The sequence below is a fragment of the Euprymna scolopes genome, chromosome 12 (genome assembly GCF_053919585.1).
Source record: "Euprymna scolopes isolate OS-2025 chromosome 12, ASM5391958v1, whole genome shotgun sequence".
NCBI lineage: Eukaryota > Metazoa > Mollusca > Cephalopoda > Sepiida > Sepiolidae > Euprymna > Euprymna scolopes.
Window position 1 is genome coordinate 12,044,704 of NC_136493.1, and position 23,801 is coordinate 12,068,504.

Below are 23,801 nucleotides of genomic sequence, written 5' to 3' on the forward strand. Positions count from 1 at the left end.
TATATGAAGAAAGCTATTGATGACAAAAAAATGATAAAGAAACTGATTTTATTTTATATATTAGATGATTATGTCAGCTTCTCTCAAATTAACAATAAACAAATAGATAAATAAAGCAAATAAATGTGATAACATACCTGAAGCAAGTGCAGCAGTTAATATAATAATAATTCCGAGACCGAGTCCGGCTCTTTTTAGTGCATATGGAACCCCTGCATAAAAAATAGGAAAAATTTAAATATACTTTTTAGTTTTAATTTGTTTTTAATTAAGTCTTTTATTTACAATCATGTCGCACGTAAGTGAATAAAAAAAACAAAACAAATTAATGACTATTAAAAATTATTTTTTCCTCGAGAAATGGTGAATGAAACCCTTTAAGGCTTGTTGGTAAAGCTTTTGAAGTCTTTTCCATTTTTTATTATTTCGGGTCTGTATCGATTTGATACATATTGATATATTAATGGAAAAGACTTGAAAAAGTTTACGAACATGCCTGACGAAGGTCAAAGGCTACACCGACCAAAACCTTGCATAAATAACACTCAAGATGAGAACAATAGTCCAATCAATACAAGTAATATGAACAATCAGTCCTCATCTCAAAAATTCCAAACTTTAGAGTTGTTACTTTTTTTCTAATTACTAGAAGAAGACATTTTAAGTGTTCAAATATATTCTAAAACGCAAGAAATACACATGTGGGGAATATCTATGGATTTTAGTTTTACTTGTTGATAAATATTGATGAATGTATCGTTATTACCAGCAGTGGAAGTTTTTTTTTTTTTAAACAAAATCAAATAAAAAAGAAAAGGTGTAAAAAGAATTGTGTTTCGTATAGGAAATACCCAGACATTTTTCCGATTCTGATACCGATTACAATACACCAAAATTTTCTGATTTTCCTGATTCTGAATCAGAATCCGATTAATCGTACCAACACTACTTTATACACGCACAGAAAAACACACACACACACACACACACAAACATATATATATATATCAATCAAAATTTAGTAATTCAAATTTTATGACATGAAATGGTTAAATTTCAAATCTAGAAATTTTTATTATATATAAGACAAGTAATACATTTCAATTAGTATATTTCCTTAACCTATAGGTTTTCGATGTCTACTCACCTCCTCAGAGGAGAAAATATTAGCAAATATTATAATGATTTATACCTAATTTGCTAAAAAAATAATAAACATAGAAAATCATAATGAAAAGTTTTTAAATATCATAGAATAAGGGAAATTATATATTGTTTCAAAATGAAAAGGATATTGAATTTCACATCCAAATTGTGTTGTAAGTTCCGAAGTGAAAATCTTTGGTACCAGTTAGGTAAAGGGATCCAATCTGTATCTTGAATAATCCACGGCACAAGGTTACAATCCCAAGTTGGCATAATTCCCTGGTTTCTTCTTTGTTTAGATGAGTCCGGTAAATAAATTATTATATAAGTCCGGTAAAGATGTTTTTTAATAAACATATAATTCTTTATATATTTATTTAATATTTTTTATAATTATAATATATGAGTTTCAAAGTCCACTTCAAATCAATTTCAATTTGTGAATAAAAAATAAAAACGGTTCCTGTAGACAAACAAAGCAAAATGAAAAGAAATGAAATGAAATAAATAAATAAATAAATAAAAGAAAAGAAAAAGAAAAATCTTATAAATGTATTGACAGAACATAAGGGGTAAAGAAAAAGAAAAAGAAAAGAAAAGAAAAAGAAGAAACGACAAGGAACAGGGAAAAATAGAAAAATATAGTAATACGAAAATAAAGGAATAAAAGGAAAAGTGAGATTTAGCGACGAAATCTATTACCGCCTAGACAGATATTTTGACCCCCCCCCCAAAAAAATAGGTCAAGACTTCTAGACAGAAACATTTGCAGAAGACAGGAAAAGAAAGGGGGAGAAAAGAAAAAAAATCACGCAATGTAATAAAGAAATTTCCTGCTTAAATGTTAGTTAACCTCAAGTTTATACATGTATTATCACTATATAGATAAAATGAACTCATTTTTTCCCCGTCTGATTTTGACCTTAATAGGATTAAAAATCAAGATATTTCATGCAAATATAATATGCACAAACGGCAGAACAATATCTGAGGTGTGTTATAGGCTTATTATTTCTCAAATTCCTCGATAATCTTAGATTTCTATACTTTTTCTGCTGAGAAGTCACGGCCAAAATCGGTTAAGATCAATGGAAGTGGTAAAATATTTTCTCTCTAATAAATTCCTTCTCCCCCTGCCACCACTTAACACCGTTTGGGGATCGTTCACAAGGAACAGTTGAGAAGAGAACACCGGTTTGGCTTCGTAGTTCTTTCATGTGAAGTTATTTAAAATCACTAAACTAAGCTGCAGTGCTCTGTGGCGTAGTGGTTAGCGTGCTGGACAATTCACATTATATTTTCACGTTCATGCCGACCTACCGTAGTCGTTTTTTTTTTTTTTTTTTTTTTTCCTAAACAACTGGAATGGACTTTTCTTGGTGGCCAAACTGTTAACGTTGCAGATGTTTTTTTTTTGTTTTTTTTCACACTTTATTTTCCTACTTTTACTCATGACTCCGGGTTTGATCCTTCCTACTTACCTACCATAACATTTTTAAACCCCCCCCCCCCCGTCCCGGAAACAAACACTCGGGCAACACCGGGTACCCCCGCCAGTATAAAATAAATTCTCACTACTTTTATAAGTATTTATAATATCCTTTAAATGATATATTAAACAGAAAGTTTGGATTTAGAAAATCTGTGGAAGTACTGCAAATACTAAACAAGGCGTATTAGATAAAAATTTAATAATAATAATAATAAGATTAATAATAATAATAATAATAATTTTAATATTAATAATAAAAAATAATTTTAATAATTTTAAATATAATTTTAGTAATAATTCTAATAATAGTAGTAGTAGTAGTAATAATAATAATAATAATTTTAGTAGTAAAAAAATGCCTACGAAAACAGGGGTGCTAACTAGTACCACAAAAGATGACATATTTTTGAATATTATGAGTTTATATTCAAATATCTGAATCGGGAACAAATTTTCCAATGAGGAATCCGTGAGCTACTTATGAGTATGAAAATTAAAAATGAGCTTTATAAACGTCTTTATTAAGTGTTAAAACAAATTTGATATCATATTCACGCAAATACTTAATGAAACTTGTGTGCTGGGATTCAAAATATAATATGTAAATATGTGTATGGTAAGTTACTACATAGTATTGAAATAGGAATATATTAGTATATATTAGTGAAATAGGAATATATTAGTATATATTAGTGAAATAGGAATATATTAGTATATATTAGTGAAATAGGAATATATTAGTATATATTATTGAAATAGGAATATATTAGTATATATTAGTGAAATAGGAATATATTAGTATATATTAGTGAAATAGGAATATATTAGTATATATTAGTGAAATAGGAATATATTAGTATATATTAGTGAAATAGGAATATATTAGTATATATTAGTGAAATAAGAATATATTAGTATATATTATTGAAATAGGAATATATTAGTATATACTATTGAAATAGGAATATATTAGTATATATTAGTGAAATAGGAATATATTAGTATATATTATTGAAATAGGAATATATTAGTATATATTATTGAAATATGAATATATTAGTATATATTAGTGAAATAGGAATATATATAGTATATATTAGTGAAATAGGAATATATTAGTATATATTAGTGAAATAGGAATATATTAGTATATATTAGTGAAATAGGAATATATTAGTATATATTATTGAAATAAGAATATATTAGTATATATTAGTGAAATAGGAATATATTAGTATTTATTAGTGAAATAGGAATATATTAGTATATATTAGTGAAATAAGAATATATTAGTATATATTAGTGAAATAAGAATATATTAGTATATATTAGTGAAATAGGAATATATTAGTATTTATTAGTGAAATAGGAATATATTAGTATATATTAGTGAAATAAGAATATATTAGTATATACTATTGAAATAGGAATATATTAGTATATATTAGTGAAATAGGAATATATTAGTATATATTATTGAAATAGGAATATATTAGTATATATTAGTGAAATAGGAATATATTAGTATATATTATTGAAACAAGAATATATTAGTATATATTAGTGAAATAGGAATATATTAGTATTTATTAGTGAAATAGGAATATATTAGTATATATTAGTGAAATAAGAATATATTAGTATATATTAGTGAAATAAGAATATATTAGTATATATTACTGAAATAAGAATATATTAGTATATATTACTGAAATAGGAATATATTAGTATATATTAGTGAAATAGGAATATATTAGTATATATTAGTGAAATAGGAATATATTAGTATATATTAGTGAAATAGGAATATATTAGTATATATTAGTGAAATAGGAATATATTAGTATATATTATTGAAATAGGAATATATTAGTATATATTATTGAAATAAGAATATATTAGTATATATTATTGAAATAAGAATATATTAGTATATATTATTGAAATAGGAATATATTAGTATATATTATTGAAATAAGAATATATTAGTATATATTATTGAAATAGGAATATATTAGTATATATTAGTGAAATAGGAATATATATTCGTATATATTAGTGAAATAGGAATATATTTGTATATATTATTGAAATAGGAATATATTTGTATATATTAGTGAAATAAGAATATATTTGTATATATTAGTGAAATAGGAATATATTAGTATATATTATTGAAATAAGAATATATTAGTATATATTATTGAAATAAGAATATATTAGTATATATTATTGAAATAGGTATATATTAGTATGTATTATTGAAATAGGAATATATTAGTATATATTAGTGAAATATACGTTAAATGGAATGTTGTCAATACATTTAAAAGGAATATCTCCAATTAATTTTTAGTTTAAAATCAATAAGTAGTGTGTGTTACGTTTTTACATAGTAAAAGGTTTATGGATAATCTATGTTATTTTTAGTTGGCTGCATTTAAATTTTTTTTGTGTTTACATCTAGACAATAGCTCGTTCTTGGCATTTATTATAGGCTTAGGGAAGGTGATAATATTAACTGCTTCGGATCTACAAAGATTACAAGATTTGGCTCCTGGAGTGTATGATCTAGCTTTTTTCAGTATACTCCATTTAATTGAATAGGGAATCTTTTTATCTTCCAGGCTATTGATTAATGTAGTTAAAGATGTACTATTAATATTATTATTTTGAGACCTTTCATTTTTGAAGGAATGTATGCGGTTTGAAATTCTTACTTTTATTAAGTTGAGGTTGCACCTATATAAGTGAATGTTTTTAATGTTTTATCATTGTTTAGTGGTTTATACATCCCAGGATCGGTATTTCTTATGTTAGGAGGTTGAGTTGAGTGAGGTTCTGAAGATGTGCAAGGCGAGTGTTGGCTAATATTCTGCAGGTTTGTATTTTGGTTGTTGTTGTTGTTGTTATTATTATTAGATCCCTGACTAAATGCATCTCTATATATATCTGTACCTGGAATGTTTTGACTAGATTCATTATTTTCTCTGTATAATTGGTTGTTCCCATGTTTCGGCAATTGCGTAACTGTGCAAGCATATACCACGCCTTTATGCATGCAGACGTTATTAACAGGGCATTCATCTTAATTTTGGCAGTTACATTTATTACTAGGTATTAAATTAAAGGGAAGATTCTGAGCTTGTTTAATTTTCATATTATTTGTTGAAATTATTGTCTGTGCAAGATTTGCCATTGTAGAGTATGATGTTTTTATAGAGTTTTTGTTTAATATTGTACTATACTTATGTGGGTACTTAAAGGATTTTCTACTATTCTAAAGAATTCCTTGTGTATGTTGGTTTTTACATTAGAGCGGAATGGTGGATTGACCCAAATAGCTTTCTTACGCCTTATTTTTCTATTTTTATTAGATTGTTTTTGGTTTGGAATTGTACAGGGGTGGTTTTTTTTGTGATGAGATTATTATTGTTAGGGATATGTTGTCTTGTTTTGTTGTTATTAGTTTTTATTGCCATATTGTGGGTAATTACTGAATTTAACTTTTTCACTGGAGGTTTTTTCTGTTATATTCTATATGTCCTTTATATCTTTAGTTCCTTAAAGCATTTTTGTAAAATGTCGATACTTGGTCAAAAGTTTTTTATCAGCTGATGGATTTGAGATCCTTTTGGAGATAGAAGGAACTATTGACTTAATTATTGACGTAAGATGATTACATTATGCACATAAAATAGGTTGAGATTCGACTTATGGTATGGGGTGTAAGATTCGTAGTCTTTATAAAATATTACAGCCAATAATATTTTGTAAGACCAATAATCACTGGATTTCCATACCAGTAGATCTATTGCATTACTTTAGTCTGAAGTATATATATATATATATATATATATATATATATATATATATATATATATATATAATTTAAAGGAGATTAGAATAATAGTCTAAAGAGCTAAGTGTATTTTAATGTAATAGTGAAATTACTAGTTTAATTAAAATACAGGAAATGCTCGTTGTAATTTAGATATATAATAAGCTCGATAGTTAAATGTCCTAGAGCTAATTCAATATTAAGTAATGTGATTTATAATTTAAAAGTTTTAAAATTTTTAAAATTTAAAAATCAAAATTTAATTAAATTAAAAATCAGTTTCATAAGAAGGAACAACAACAAAGTCAATTATCTGTACGATCGTTTCGGAAATCCGTGCTTTTTATTTGTGGTATACATGAAGTCACGTAGAATAATTATACATAGTTTTTTTGGTAAGCACGGTCTCCTCATCAGCAAATTTAGGAGGATTTCTATTGAATTGAAAAGACACCAAAAATAAACCTAGCATTAAAAGTAAGGCAGATGAATCTTTTGGTTTTTCTTTTTTTGAAATCAGGAACTGTATTTAAAGTAGTCATTTAGATGTTTTCAATAAAATAAAAAGCTATAGCAAACATCTAAATGACTACTTTAAATACAGTTCCTGATTTCAAAAAAAGAAAAACCAAAAGATTCATCTGCCTTACTTTTAATGCTAGGTTTATTTTTGGTGTCTTTTCAATTCAATAGAAATCTTCCTAAATTTGCTGATGAGGAGACTGTGCTTACCAAAAAAACTATGTATAATTATTCTACGTGACTTCATGTATACCACAAATAAAAAGCACGGATTTCCGAAACGATCGTACAGATAATTGACTTTGTTGTTGTTCCTTCTTATGAAACTGATTTTTAATTTAATTAAATTTTGATTTTTAAATTTTAAAAATTTTAAAACTTTTAAATTATAAATCACATTACTTAATATATATATATATATATATATATATATATATATATATATATGATTGTATTATTGTTGTTTCCTAGATGTAAATCTACTGTAACTCCAGTATTTATAAAAAAGTGCTCTATGAAAAGCAGAGCGTAATTATACTGTATTTATTTACACAAAATTATTAGTTACATATTTAATACATTTAACAATTATACTAATACTATATTCATCACACGGTTCCTGCTAAAACCATCAGTAAATACTAAAAACTACATATTTTTTTTATTGATCCCCACCCTTGAATATGTCCCAGAATAAATGACTGTGATTTTGGATTCGGATACTCATCTTGAGAAAAATAAGTATCTCTTTTAAACAGAAGATCCCTACTGTGGTAGAACCCACTTCAATTTTTGCCAAAAATAACAGGCCAGGCCGGGACTTCCTAGACATTAGTCTTTTTTCATGTTCATAAATTAGTAACAGACTGGCTATTTAAAATGGGTGCTGATTAATCATTATCTCAAGTGTGATCTCAGAAATGTCTCTCTATATATATTCTAGCACATGGACAGGGGAGATAAGTCAGGGTTTAGTTATCTGAGGTCTGACGGTCAGGGTAAGTTTGTGTACCTCTCCAAGCAAAATAGACCCTTGAGGTTTTTAGTATTTACTGATGGTTTTAGCAGGAACCGTGTGAGAAATATAATATTAGTATAAGTTTTAAATGTATTCTTGGATGTTTTCACTGTAACTGAGATTTTGTTTTCATGTGCAGAGCTTCTAATATCTCTAATTATTAGTTTTGTGTTCTAATTGTGTTGTCTACAAGACAACTACCTATATCTGCGTTGCACGACAGCCATTATTTTAAATCCTAATTTGCGCTTTGTACCTTACCATATATTAATACTGTTTCTTTTGACCATAGGAAAATCATCTCTTCTACTCCAAATTTACAAAAAATAATTACTGTGCTTCCCATAAAATCAAAATATATTTACGCATACTGCTAGTCTGAATATATTTATTTCCGACTGGAAAGTAGAGATGTCCATTTTCTTTCTCATCTTTCTGAATTCTCTATCTTGACTCTCTTGCTATTTATGGCTAGTTGTTCACGGCGTCACTTTGTCTATGTAGTACAATGGATCCGTTGATCTTTAATGTCTTTTTACTGTCACTCATTTTCTAGTTAATCTCTTCCCAGTGATCCTTGTGAGGGTATTCAAAGCCTGTTTAAAATGAGATGATAAAATTAAAAAAAAAAAAATCCAAATACTTACCTATCACTCCTGATCCTATAATAGAATTGATCATATTAAAGCTAGTCATGGGAATATTACTTCGGAGTTTCCCATCATCTTTGGGGGGTTCATTCACAAGTTGACTCGATTCGCTCATGCCACTTATACTGCTGGCATCGGACATGCTCTGAAGGGTCTCTGGAAAACATTAAAAAAAAACCAATAGATTAAAAAAAGCAATCAATAGAAAAAACAACTAAACAATATATTAATATGGCACCCAAATAACAGATTTTTTAAGAAAGATAATGTACATTTGTGCGTATTGAATGGCTGCAACCAGGACAATGATGGGACTCTTTATGCTTACCTACAAATAATGGCAATAACTAAATATGATCGCACTTTTTTTTTTTGTATATTTTTATATATTTTCAAATTTATGCTAATCACTGATGCATTTTTTTTTACTAATGGTTATCCTCCGATGAAAATAACTTACCTTTGAACATTCATGGATTAAGGATTTTTCATTGTTATAATTGATTGTTTGAATTTGATGCATAAATAAATATTGTAATTTATTCAATTTTATTTTCATTATCTACTTTTCCTATTATATATATATATATATATATATATCTGTCTCTCTCTCTCTCTCTGTATATATTTATTTGTTTTACATAAGCATTAATATGTCGTTACACATTCATGAGCATGTTTCAGTCAGCCAGTTACAAGTATCTAGAGACCTCTTCAGGTAATATTGTTTATACAAAAGGTTAGTCTGTAATTTATGGACTAAACTTTTGTATAAACAATATCACTTGAAGAGGTCTCTAGTTACTTGTAACTGGCTAACTGAAACATGATCATGAATGTGTAGCGACATATCAATGCGTATGTAAAACATACAAAGTATATCTTGCCTTACTTTGATATTGAGTAATCTTGTATTAACCTCGTTAAAACTTCATTGCTTTGCCTCTGGAAAATATTAACCTGGAATTATATATATATATATATATATATATATATATATATATATATATATATATATATACATATATATATATATATATATATATATATATATGTATATATATATATATATGAATCCATTTTTGAATTTTACCGTCATTGGATACTTTACCTCTCACCAGACTATCCATTCACGTGAAATCACCTTTTTTCTCCACCCTATTCCCTCTGCTTCACTTTTTGTTATCAAGTAAGATCTTTGACTTACTTGCAGTTTCACCAAATACTTTTGCAAGCAAAATCCCATCCCGCATTTTACTAATTCCTACCCTCTGATGAGAAGGAAAGTATTTCTTCGAAACTCCGCGGATTAAGGACTATCCACTTATTTAGTGTTTCCTTTTAAATTTAAATTTGTTTTTTAACTTTTTTCAAAGTGTTTTTTAACATGTTTTATTAACTATTTGCTTTTATATCTATCTATCTATATCTATATATATATATATATATATATATATATATATATATATATATGTATATATATATAGTAGAAATGGTAATTATTAAAAACTGAAGAAAGTGCTCAATACTATTGTAGAGCAAATATGCGTTTTTTTTTATTACCGTATCTTTCTGTTAAGTTACATTATTGTTTCAGCTACCCGGCCGTTTTTTTGGCCGTCTGTAGCTTCCTCACACTTTTACAGGAATGTTCGTTATGATGGGATTATATATATATATATATATATATATAACTGCATCATATTTAAAAAAAAAATACATTAATGGCTATATGACGTTATTAAAAATCTCCCTCTCTTTAACAACGCAAGCTCCCTCTTTTTTTTTTTTTAAATTTCCGTCTTTTTCCGTTGCTGAAATGGAACAGCGTAACACTTTTCACAAGAAAATTTTTCAAATATTTGAACTGGTGTTTTTGTTTTATTAATTTCATTCATTCAGAGGGAAGTCTCGAAATAAAGACAAAACGTTGATGAACACATAACTCGGTTTGTTCCGTTTTATTTCTCTATTTCGTCGGAATACTATTTCCCTCATTCTCATTATTCTGTTAAACTGGAACACCAAATTTTTAAGCAAAAGTTGCGAAAATATAAAAAGATATTAATCGCAGCCAACTCACACAACAACAGAACATTTTGCTTTAAATGTATACAAGAAAAAATTATACCCAAAAGTACATTTAAATATTTGAAATATTCACACCATATTTTCCCAGATTATATATAAAAAAAAAAACTTATTTTCTTCAGCGGATCTTTTAAAACAACGAACCTCTTATTTATTCCATGAAGCCCAAGCATTAGCTATCGACCTACAACAGAATCACACAACGATACACAAATCTTCCACAAATATAAATAAATCATTTCAGAAATTCAACACCGGCCATATTTTCAAACTAGAGAATAAACTTACAAAATTAATCTCAAGCAGTAAATGGAGATCCATAGGACGCCCGGATCTAAAACATAATCTTACCACTAAAAAACTTGCGAATATTGAAATTAAAGTCCTCAGTTTGGGACTAAAATTCACAACTGGCATGCATTCAAATATTACCATCGACACAATTTTGAAGAATAATAAATATGAAGACACAGAATGCAAAAATAGGTTTCATACAGGGTGTTATTTCAGTCGCAGCTACTCAGCCCTATGAACTGTACTTCCAAAGAGATACATAGATGCCTTGAAACACCTAGCGAATAACAAGAACATAATCATATCACCAGCTGATAAAGGTGGTCGTATAGTAATAATGGGGGGGGGGAAATCCACATATCTGGCAGAAAAAAGACATATACAAACATTGATTTAAAGACAATGAAACTTTCTTTTTGAGACTTTCAACTTTTGAGACTTTCAACAAATCTTTAAAAAAAATGATAAAAAACAACAAAACTTGGACTTAATACATTGAATACCATCCCAATATTCCATCATTATATGGCCTCCAAAAACTCACAAACCGGATATCTCTATAATATCTGGCATTGGTAGTGACTGCAACACACAAAATTGCACGTGCCATATCCAACATCTTGATTCCACTACTGGGCACTTGGGCACTATCAGCACCTTCCACATAAAGAACTCCGGAGATTTACTAAAATGATATAATAAATAATTTATGATAATAAACATTAATACACACAACAAAACTATACACAGCTTAGATATAGCATCATTATATACTAATGTCCCCATTAAAATTTTTTAAATTTACTCCATAAACACCTAAAAAAAAATCAAACATGAACGTACCATTTCCTCCCGACACTTTTATAAAAATTATTAGACTTTTAACTGACTTATTTTCAATTCAATAACAATTTTTACAAACAAAATTTCGGTCTTCCTATGGATAACTCTCTCAGTGGAGTATTAGCCTTTTCTTAGAATTCATAGAATCTGGTCCTTTCGAATTTAGATTACCTCCAAACAGACTATTTTAGATACATTGACGACATTTTAATTTTTTTCCAGAAAGCACGCATATATATAACATTGAAGACAAATTAAACTCAGTCGAACTCTTCATAAAGTTCCCCCATGAAACAGAAACCAATCACTAATTATGTTTTCTAGAATACTTATTATAAAATCCAATAATAAACTATCCAAAATTCACCACAAAAATGATTGCATACATTTTTACTGACACCATAACAAAATAATATATATATATATATATATATATATATATATATATATATATATATATATATATATATATATATATATATTATATGTATTATTCCTTTTCGTTCTATGCTTTCTACTCCACGAAACGAACCATGGACTTAACAGAATCGAAGGGTTATTTATGCCCTTTTTTTTTTTGCTTTTTGCTTTGTTCTTCCCCCCCCCCGAACACACGTTCATAATTTTTTACCCTTATTTTTGCTTTCTGTTTTTATTTTTGCTTTTTGTTTTTATTTTTATTTTTTGTTTTTGCTTTTTGTTTTTATTTTTGCTTTTTGTTTTTATTTTTATTTTTTGTTTTTATTTTTGCTTTTTGTTTTTATTTTTGCTTTTTGTTTTTGCTTTTTGTTTTTGTTTTTATTTTTGCTTTTTGTTTTTATTTTTGCTTTTTGTTTTTATTTTTATTTTTTGTTTTTATTTTTATTTTTTGTTTTTATTTTTTGTTTTTGTTTTTATTTTTTGTTTTTATTTTTTGTTTTATTTTTGCTTTTATTTTGCCTTTTGTTTTTACTTTTACTTCGCTTATTCTTTACTTTACCCCCCCCCCCCTCTCACTTACACACACCCACCTCCAAACACCTGGTCAACGCCGGGTACCACCACTAGTATTATATATAATGATGTTTCCAGAATCTTCCTGAGAATGGTTGACATGATCTTGGTTGCCGAATTCAACCCGAACCCCACTCGCGTAAGGCAGTAGGTTTTGCCTTTGTACCTGACTAACTGGTATTTCCAGAGCTTCTTGGTGATGCAGAGTTGCAAAATCTGCATCATATGGGGGTAGAGAGAACGTGGTACTTGGTGAAGAAAGTCGACCCGAGTGTCACCAAGGAGCAAATGAGGCAAGTGGTCAGGACATGCGACAGATGTCAGTCGATTGATCCTACTCCAAGCACGCATGAAGCTGGTCAATTGGCGGTGAGTGGGACCTGGGAGAGGCTGGCATGCGATGTCACCTATTACAGGGGGGGACTTTACCTGACCATGATTGACTGCAGGCCCGGGCGATTTTCCCTATGGAAGAAGCTACGTGGAGGAACAGGCAATGAAATAGCGGCAATCCTCGATGAGGTGTTTTTGGAGCGAGGTCCCGTGGAAGAGCTGTTAACCGACAATGGGACCGCATTCAAATCAGTAGCAGTGACGGAAGTAATGAAGAAATGGAATATCTAACAATTTTTCGGTGCTTTTTTTTTAAAGATAGTATTTTCAAGCTATTTCGGCGATGGCCAACGCTGGCTTAAGCAACATGATTAAGCCTCTTAATGGCGACGATGATGTGGTGGCGTGGCTTAAAAAAGTGGACCTTGTGGCAAGGATTCAAAAGTTGGATGATGTGGCCGCAGTAATACCACTGTTTCTAGAAGGGGACGCACTGGCCCTCTATCTGTAGCTCAGCGAGCAAGATCAGGGTGACGCAAACGCCATCAAGGGTCGACTGATCAAAGCTTTTGCAGAGGGACCTTTCGAGGCCTTTAATAAGTTGAAGGAGAAGAGGTGGACTGATGAATCTGTTGATGTCTACGCGAATGAGATAAGGAGATTGGTTGAGTTGTCGGGCATCAGGGGACACGCCACGAGTCACGTAGTCAAAATGACATTCATGGAGTCTGGAGGGACAACAGCAACGGTATAGCAGGATGTGGGCAGGAGTCTGCCGAACCAAGGGTGGCATGCTTCGAATGTGGGGGACCACACATGAGAAGAGACTGCAGGAAGTTCTTGCAACGGACAGTGTGTTATGAATGCAATTGGAGAGGCCATTTAGTGGTGAAATGCACAAGTTCGGGAAATTGGCAAGAGGAAGCCGAAGCGCCAGCGGCCGCCCCGATTCGGGAATAGTGGCACACTTGCAGCAGTTGCCTAAGCAGAAGATCGCGGTGGAAGGACGGGGAGTTATGGCCCTGATCGACACTGGCTGTACCACTACCATGGTGCACACGACCCTGGTCAGAAGATGGAAAGGGAAGGGTGAAGTAGTGGCATTCGATGAGTTGCGAGTGAAGTGTCGAGGGAGAAAGACCGTCACTATTGATATTGCTAAACACTGGATGAGGGTCGATGCAATTGTCACCGATCATCTGGTACCTGGCGTCCAAGCCATCATTGGAATGGATGTGATATGCCGACTTGGAGGCGTTACCATCACATGCGACAAAGGCCGGGGAGGAAAGAAAAATGTCGATCAAAGATCAGGACTTCTGAGCCGAAATAGCTTGAAAATACTATCTTTAAAAAAAAAGGGCACGGTCCTAAAACTGCAGTGCACCTCCCCAGGGTGGGGGTTACCTCAAACACACAAAATGGAATAAATCCGAGAAAGTAGAATCTCCACTCTCGTTGCACCTACTCTCCTGCCAGATCTGGAATCTCTCCAGCACCAAAAAATAAAGCTCGTTTTGTAGTTTTCAGCTTCACGTGCACACAAGATTTTGTGAGAACGCACGTAAAAAAATGCTGGCTGCCATGCCATCTTTGTTTTTCTTTTTCTCGGCCTGAACTCACTCGCTCCACACCCACGGTAAGACTTCCGTTTTTCTTAGCTTCTGACAACATATAATAGATATATTCTATATAATATATATTTTATACAATATATATATATATATATATATATATATATATATATATATATATATATATATATATATAATGAACTCATTTTTTCCCCTTTGATTTTGACGTTAATATAGGATTAAAAATCAAGACATTTCATGCAAATGTAATATGCACAAACTGCAGCACATTATCTGAGGTGTATTATAGACATATTACCTCTCCACTTCCTCGATAATCGTGGATTCTTATATTTTTTCTGGTGAAAGTTTATGGCCAAAATCGGTTACAATCTATGGAAGTTGTAAAATCTTTTCCCTCTATTTCCTAGCCCGATACCACTTACACCATTGCGGATTCCTTCACAAGGGACAGTATGAATAAACACCAGTTTGGAATCGTAGTTGCTTAAAAAAAAAAAAAAAAAGGAATGGACTGCGGGAAACGCACCATTGGATTTAAGCGAACCAAAGGGTTATTTATCCATTTTTTCTTTTTTCTTCTTTTTCCTGCTTTTCGTTTTGCAATGTGTTCTTCTGCTCTCATTTTCCAGAACACGTCCATCATCTTTCTCCCTGATTAAGGCGTTCTGTTTTTTCGATTTCTTTTGTAAATAAGTTGTACGTTAGTTTGCTGTTTTTATTTGTTTTGGTTTTGCCGAAAATATACACAAATTTAACATCGTTTTCTTTTTTATTTTTATTTGTTTTCTTATTTCGCTACTTCTTCGCTTATTCTTTACTTTACCTCAACCCCCTCCCCTTAGGCACACACCTCCAAAACACCCGGGAAACACCGGGTACCCCCGCTAGTAATATATAATATATATACAATATATATATTATATATAACATATATATTATATATAAGATATATAAATATATAAAATATATATAATATATATATATAAATATATATATATAAATATATAAAATATATATAATATATATATATAAATATATATATATATATTACACATAATACATTATAATACATTCATATATTATATTATATTATATATATGCTATATTTATATTATATATATATTATATATATACATATATATTATATATATACATATATATCATATATTATATATATCCTATATATACATATATATTATATATATATTATCTATATTATATATATACATTATCTATATTATATATATATACATATATATAATATATATATATTATATTATCTATATTATATATATACATATATATTATACATATATTATCTATATCATATATATATACATATATATAATATTATATATATAATATATATTATGTAAATATACTATATATTATATATATAATATATATTATGTATATATATACTATATATTATATATATAATATATATTATAAATATATACATATAATACATATATATATTATAGATATAATACATATATATACATATAATATATATTATTAATATATACATATAATACATATTATATATATTATAGATATAATACATATATATACATATAATATATATTATATATATTATATATATATATTTCTTCCAATATCATCTATAATTTTATTAATTTATTTTGTTCCTGATGAATCGCACGCTAGACGTTGTATCCCCATTATGTTACCTAGCATCTTCTTTCCTCTTCTGATGAGAAGCATTAGGCTTCGGTAGGCCTTGGCATAAGGAGTCCCCTGTATCCCCCAATTAAATGTTTGTATAGCCTTATTTAATAAATGAACCAATCTATATTTACCAATATATAGTTTTTGTTACGTTATTTTATTCCTATTATTCTCCTAAAATATAATGGCAAATAATCGGATCATATAAAGGATATAAACCAGGAGATAGATTCTTTGTACACAGGAAACCCTAAATATTTTAAAATATGACGATATCAAAAATAGAACTACCCTCCTAAATTCAAGAGAGGAGCTTATATCCTCATGCAGTCATAAACGTTGGTTTAAATTTAACAAATATAAACCACCATAAGTAATTAAAAATGTTACTTATTAATATTCAATCTTGAAATTTAAGTTTAACTTGATACCCTTATTAATACAATTTTGATCATCAATATTATTATTAATATTAGTTTACCTAATATATTTACCATTATTGTATATTATTTAAATATATATTTAAGCTTAACCTATACTATATTCATTAATTTCAATAAATAAATAAAGTATTAAAAATACTAAATTCAATAAGTTAAAAATATAATATTTTATAATCTAAATAGAATAAACACTAATTATCTCCCTTTGATTATTTAATAAGAAAAATAAGATTATCTACACCCCACCCGTTTTTTGTTTTTTTTAAACATTTGCTTAATTTTAAATTAGGCGTTTACTAACATATTCTAACCGCTAAAAAATGTTCCATTAGCGTTATTTTTGAAAATTCAACATTTTGTACATTCATAAGCTACAATCAACATCCAAATGAATGCTTTGACGATAATTACGGTTTTCAAAAGGCGGACAATTAAAACGTGTATATATATATATATATATATATATATATATATATATATATATATATATATATATATATATATATGCCTGTTCTACAAGTATTTTAATGGTGAATGCTCTGACGAACTGCAAGCACTTGTGCCCCCATAACGTGAACACCCTCAACAAACCTGATAGGCTGCTAAATCCCACCCCCACACTGTAGAGATCCCTAGATGTAAAAGATCTTTCTACTCCAGTAGTTTCTTCCCCAGAGCCGCTAGACTTTGGAATTCCATTCTAGGTTCCTGCTTCCCCTACTGTACTGACATGCAGAAGTTCAAGTGCAACGTGAATCGACATCTTGCCACCCAAATCACAACATAGTACCCCAGTAGTTATGCCCCTGATAGTAGCCCCTACACCAAAGTGGCAATGTGCCTTGTTTGTGGTGAAAATGTAATAATATATATATATATATATATATATATATATATATTGTATATATATTATATATATATATATTGTATACATATATATATATATTGTATACATATTATATATATATATATATTATATACATATTGTATATATATATTGTATATATATATATATTGTATATAAATATATTGTATATATAATATATATATTGTATATATATTATATAAATATTGTATATATATTATATAAATATTGTATATATATTATATAAATATTGTATATATATATTATATAAATATTGTATATATATTATATAAATATTGTATATTATATAAATATTGTATATTATATAAATATTGTATATATATTGTATATATATTGTATATATATTATATATATATTGTATATATATTATATATATATTGTATATATATTATATATATATATTGTATATATATTATATATATATTGTATATATATTATATATATATATATTGTATATATATTATATATATATATTGTATATATATTATATATATATATATTGTATATATATTATATATATATATTGTATATATATTATATATATATTGTATATATATTATATATATATATTGTATATATATTATATATATATTGTATATATATTATATATATATATTGTATATATATTATATAAATATTGTATATATACTATATATATATATTGTATATATATTATATATATATATTGTATATATATTATATATATATATTGTATACATATTATATATATATATTCTATATATATTATATATATATATTCTATATATATTATATATATATATTCTATATATATTATATATATATATTCTATATATATTATATATATATATTCTATATATATTATATATATATTGTATATATATATTGTATATATATATTATATATATATTGTATATATATTATATATATTGTATATATATTATATAAATATTGTATATATATTATATAAATATTGTATATATATATTGTATATATATTATATATATATTGTATATATATTATATAAATATTGTATGTATATATTATATAAATATTGTATATATATATTATATAAATATTGTATATATATTATATATATATTGTATATATATTATATATATATTGTATATATATTATATATATATTGTATATATTATATATATATCGTATATATATTATATATTGTATATATATATTATATATATTGTATATATATTATATATTGTATATATATATTATATATATTGTATATATATTATATATATATTGTATATATATTATATATTGTATATATATATTATATATATTGTATATATATATTGTATATATATTATATATATATTATATATATTTTATATATATATTATATATATATTATATATATTGTATATATATATTATATATATTGTATATATATGTTATATATATTGATGTATATATACATATATATATATATTGTATGTATATATACATATATATATTGTATATATATATATATATATTGTATATATATATATTGTATGTATATATATATATTGTATGTATATATATATATTGTATGTATATATATATATTGTATGTATATATATATATTGTATGTATGTATATATATTGTATGTATGTATATATTGTATGTATGTATATATATATATATTGTATGTATATATATATATTGTATTTATATATATACATATTGTATGTATATATATATATTGTATATATATATATTGTATGTATATATATATTGTATGTATGTATATATATATATATTATATGTATATATATATAATATGAACAAATGATTAATAAAATATGTTAAAAGACATCTTGAAAAAGAGTTAAAAACATATTTAATTTTAAAAAAGGAAACACAAGATAAGTGGATAGTCCTTAATTCGCGGAGTTTCGAAGAAATACTCTTCTTTTCATCAGAGGGCATGGAATTAGCAAATTGCAGGATCGGATTTTGCATGTAAAGGTATTTAATGAAACTACAAGTAAGTCACAGATCTTACTTAGTTTAAAAAAAAAAAGCGGGTGATGTAAGGGGAACAGGAGGCAAAAGAAAAATGATAAAAAGATTTCAGATGAATGGATAGTTCGGTGAAGGGTAAAAATCCAAAAATGGTAAAATCCAAAACGGTCAAATTTAAAATTTCAATCCAATGGGTAAATTCCAAATGGTCCAAAATAATCCAAACGGCAGAGTTCCTTGGAAAAAAGCGCAAATGGAATGATTTTATATCTATATATATATATATATATATATATATATATATATATATATATATATATATATATATATATATATATATATATATAATAAAAGATGGAGGAAGTCAGGAAGCATGGCTGTGGAAATCTTTTTACCTGAATACGATGTCCAGCATGTTAATAATATACCATTTGTTGTAGAAATCTAATGGATCTTAAGAAGTTGGTGGGGACAGGATATTTTTATGGAAACATTAATCGTAAAATTGCCAACTCATTTATGAACCAGCTGTAATGAAAAAATCCAGGAAATAAACGATGATTATAAAAAAGAAAACGTGAGTCTTTGAATTTTCAACAAAATTTTGCATCATATATGTCCCTATTAAACAGACACATTGAGCTTAACTCAAAATTTAAAAAATATATATTTTATATATATATATATTATATATATATATTGTATATATATTATGTATTGTATATATATATTATATATATATTATATATATATATATTATGTATTGTATATATATATATATTATATATATATTGTATATATATATTATGTATTGTATATATATATTATATATTGTATATATATATTATATATTGTATATATATATATATTATATATTGTACATATATATATTATATATATATATATATTATATATTGTACATATATATATTATATATTTTACAAATATATTATATATTTTACATATATATTATATATTTTACATATATATTATATATTTTACATATATATTATATATTTTACATATATATTATATATTTTACATATATATTATATATTTTACATATATATTATATATTTTACATATATATTATATATATATATATATATATATATATATATATATATATATATATATATATATATATATATATTCAATACTAGCTGTACCCGGCCACGCGTTGCTGTGGCTCAGTTTGTTAAAATGGAACACATGTGAAAGTAGAGAAAAGTTTGATTCTTTTTTTCAAGAGAATATACAAATTATTTTTTTTAACAGATGTTAAGAAAATAAACAGAAAAATACTTCCATCATTTATTATGCAAAAAAATAAATAAAATGTTGATTTAGTGTTTCAATATGCTTATAAATTACGATAAAACTTGCTGAGTATGCACTGTTTTACGGTTGTCGTAAAAATGGAACGGAAACTTAAATTTCGCTTCAGTTTTATCTTTCTTAATGTTTTAATTGTGCCCCCCCAAACGAATATAATCAAAACAGTAACATTCAACAATTGTACTTTATGTATATAAAACACAAAATATTTATTAAAAAAAAAATTAAAAAAAAAGAAAGTTAATAACGAAAGGGAAATAATTCCATTTTTAAACGAAAAAGTCAGTTTACCTAACTTACTGTATTAATGCTATTTTTTTTAAGCTACTACAGAACACCGACCACTCTAATTTGTTTTTGTATAGGTAATTGAGGTCGCTGACAATGAATCTGATAGTCAAACTTGGGGCAAATTTACCGTTTGCATGGTATTTACCCCTGAACCCACGAACTTCTTTCCACCATTTTGCAGCTTCCGTTTATGCTACGCGCATGCACGCTGTAGCATAAACGACGGCTTCACCAAGCAAACTACGTGGGGGGAGGGGATTTTTTTTTTCCAGGACATAGAATTTTCTAATTTTCAAAAATACATTATAGCGCTTTTTGGGTGGAAAATTTAAAATTAGCTGAAAAAGAAATAAAATAAGAAAAGGAAAGCACACCAAGTTGGAGTAGGGGGTGTAATTTATCTGTTTTTTGCTTTTTTTACCTGGAACATCGAATTTTCAAATTTTTTGTAAGTAACACACCGACATTTACCAATTAGAACACCATTTAACATTTTCCGAAGATTTTCCTTTTTTTCCCCCCCAAACAAATTAGAGTTGTCGGTGGGGTTTGTATTACTGTACACATAGATTCGAAAAAGTTGTCAAAAAACAAATATATAACAAGTAAATGTTATCAAAGGCAAGATAAGTTACTTTTCTACCAAACTGGATATATTTTTCATGTTTTTATTCAATGTAACATATTGGGTTTGTATTACTGTACACATAGATTCGAAAACGTTGTCAGAAAACAAATATATAACAAATAAATGGGAAAAGGTGTTATAAATAAAAACCCAGATAAAATACTGTTAAAAACTCGCTCAATATATGTTACCGTGACATAAGTTGACATATATTCGGCGGGCTTTTAATAGTATTTTGTATAGTTTTTTATTTGTAACACCTTTTCCCAAACTTACCGTGTTAAAGAGAGAATCAGACGCCATCTTGAATTTTCCAAGTCATAGGTAAACACTGTATGTTTGTCGAGCTAAATAAATATGTTGGGTTTGTATTACTGTACACATAGAGTCGAAGAAGTTGGCAAAAAACAAATATATAACAAATAAATGTTATCAAAGGCAAGATAAGTTATTTTTCTACCAAACTGGATATAATTTTCGTGTTTTTATTCAATGTAAAATGTTTATTCAGCTCGAAAACCATACAGTGTTTACCGATGTATTGGGACATTCAAGATGGAGTCTGATTCTCTCTTTAACATGGTAAGTTTGGGAAAAGATGTTATAAATAAAAAACCGGATAAAATACTGTTAAAAACTCGCTCAATACATGTTACTGTGACATAGGTTGACATATATTCGGCGGGTTTTTAATAGTATTTTGTATAGTTTTTTATTTATAACACCTTTTTCCATACTTACGGTGTTAAAGAGGGTGTGAGACGCAATCTTGAATTTTCAAATACATCGGTAAACACTATGTTTTTCGAGCTGAATAAATATGTTACATTGAATAAAAACACGAAAAATATATCCAGTTTGGCAGAAAAGTAACTTATCTTGCCTTTGATAACATTTATTTGTTATATATTTGTCCCCCCCCCCCAACAAATTAGAGTGGTCGGTGTTCTGTAGTAGCGTATCTGGATATTTACCAAAAAAAAAAATATTTAGGTTTGGCTATAAATTCCTGAACTCATTTCACCCTAAATAATTTAGGTGACTGAAATAGGAATCTAATTGAATCTTTAATTTCCTGAATAGTATCCGATAATTCATTTTTCTTCAAGTTATATCGAATACATTAATACGGACTTTAGGTGGTTTTTTCGTAATGTTACTGTAAAAATTATTTTTTATTGTTACAAATTACGATGCTTTAAAAAAAGCAAAAATAGATTCTTGCGTTTTTTTATTTACTACTGAAAACCATAACTTTAGTAACGGTATTTTTTGTTTATACAAAATAAAACATTTTCACTAAGAGTTAAGTAAAAATAATTAGTTCATTATATTCTGCGATCATTATTTGAAAAATACTGCAATTTTCATTAAAATTCGTTAATTTCCTGATTTTTGGTGAATTTTTAAGTAAAGGGAGGAGTCAAAATGTGTATACACTTTGAGCGTCGGCATTCATTTTGCGACCACGTGTGGTTAATTTAAATATCCAGTTAGGCAGAAAAGTGACTTATCTTGCCTTTGATAACATTTATTTGTTATATATTTGTTTTTTGACAACTTTTTCGAATCTATGTGTACAGTAATACAAACCCAAACTTCGGAGGTTTGCCCCCCCCCTCCACACACACCTAAAATGTACTTGTAAAAATCGATTTTATAGTGAGATTTAAGAATGGTTAGTCGAAAAAAAGGTGAAAAACAAAACAAATAATCAATAAATAATTGTTACCAAAGGAAATAAACGC

At 27.0% G+C, this 23,801-nt stretch overlaps 1 protein-coding gene across 1 annotated transcript in view; it reads right to left on the minus strand.

Moving 5' to 3' along the window:
* LOC145291189 (putative sodium-coupled neutral amino acid transporter 11) overlaps positions 1–23,801 on the minus strand; it is a 252,395-nt gene that overhangs the window by 97,300 nt on the left and 131,294 nt on the right. Inside the window, exons 2-3 of the mRNA XM_080136768.1 lie at positions 8,667–8,825; positions 138–212 (exon numbers count right to left, since the gene is read on the minus strand). Coding sequence (XP_079992894.1) covers positions 138–212; positions 8,667–8,825 — 234 coding nt within the window. The remainder of the gene's footprint in view (positions 1–137; positions 213–8,666; positions 8,826–23,801) is intronic.